Here is a 664-nt window from a genome sequence, read left to right as displayed (position 1 = left end):
CACACACACACACACACACACACACACACACACACACACACACACACGGAACAACCCGCTTCCATCACTACAATACACTCTACATGATCGTTATTCAAAAACAGGACTTTGATTAGTTGATGACTATTGCTATTTAATAGGAGAGGTATCTTCATGAGCCATTTTTGGCATCTAACCTTTCCTGCAGCATGTCTAAACTTTTTCTAAAATACTTACTGCTTTCTTATAAACGTGTATATGTGCAAATAAATAAATACAAATAAATTTAAAAAACAGGCGACAGCAGATGAAGGATATAAGCCTTGTTTTTCTTGCGCAGCTCCTCGCGCCACACGTCATGTCTCTTCAGCTCGTGTTCCACAACACTCATGCACAACGCACCGATTTTATAATGACTCACCACGCCGTGAAACTGTGAGAAGCTGCAGGAAGGGGAGAAGAGGCGCACTGTGTGAACGGATGAAGTAGAACAGTACGACACACCAGAGGAATGTGTGCCATTGTGTGTGTATTACCTGGAGAAGCAAAAGAAGATGTAAATGATGATGGTAGCCAGCTCTACACTCTGTTTCCAGTCCTCCCTCAATACTCTGGCCAGAGCACCCAGAGCCGCCTCTACACACACACACACACACACACACACACACACACACACACACACACA

The 664-nt window shown here is 44.0% G+C and overlaps 1 protein-coding gene across 4 annotated transcripts in view; it reads right to left on the bottom strand.

Moving 5' to 3' along the window:
* LOC116398537 (kinesin-associated protein 3-like) overlaps positions 1-664 on the bottom strand; it is a 21795-nt gene that overhangs the window by 14702 nt on the left and 6429 nt on the right. For all 4 annotated transcript variants that reach the window (XM_031874911.1, XM_031874908.1, XM_031874909.1 and 1 more), the window contains exons 6-7: positions 516-615; positions 298-422 (exon numbers count right to left, since the gene is read on the bottom strand). In XM_031874911.1, coding sequence (XP_031730771.1) covers positions 298-422; positions 516-615 — 225 coding nt within the window. The remainder of the gene's footprint in view (positions 1-297; positions 423-515; positions 616-664) is intronic.

This window comes from Anarrhichthys ocellatus, unplaced genomic scaffold (assembly GCF_004355925.1).
Source record: "Anarrhichthys ocellatus isolate YVR2014 unplaced genomic scaffold, GSC_Weel_1.0 scaffold85, whole genome shotgun sequence".
Lineage (NCBI taxonomy): Eukaryota > Metazoa > Chordata > Actinopteri > Perciformes > Anarhichadidae > Anarrhichthys > Anarrhichthys ocellatus.
Note: the sequence above shows the minus strand (reverse complement) of the source record. Positions and strands in the feature narration are given on the sequence as shown.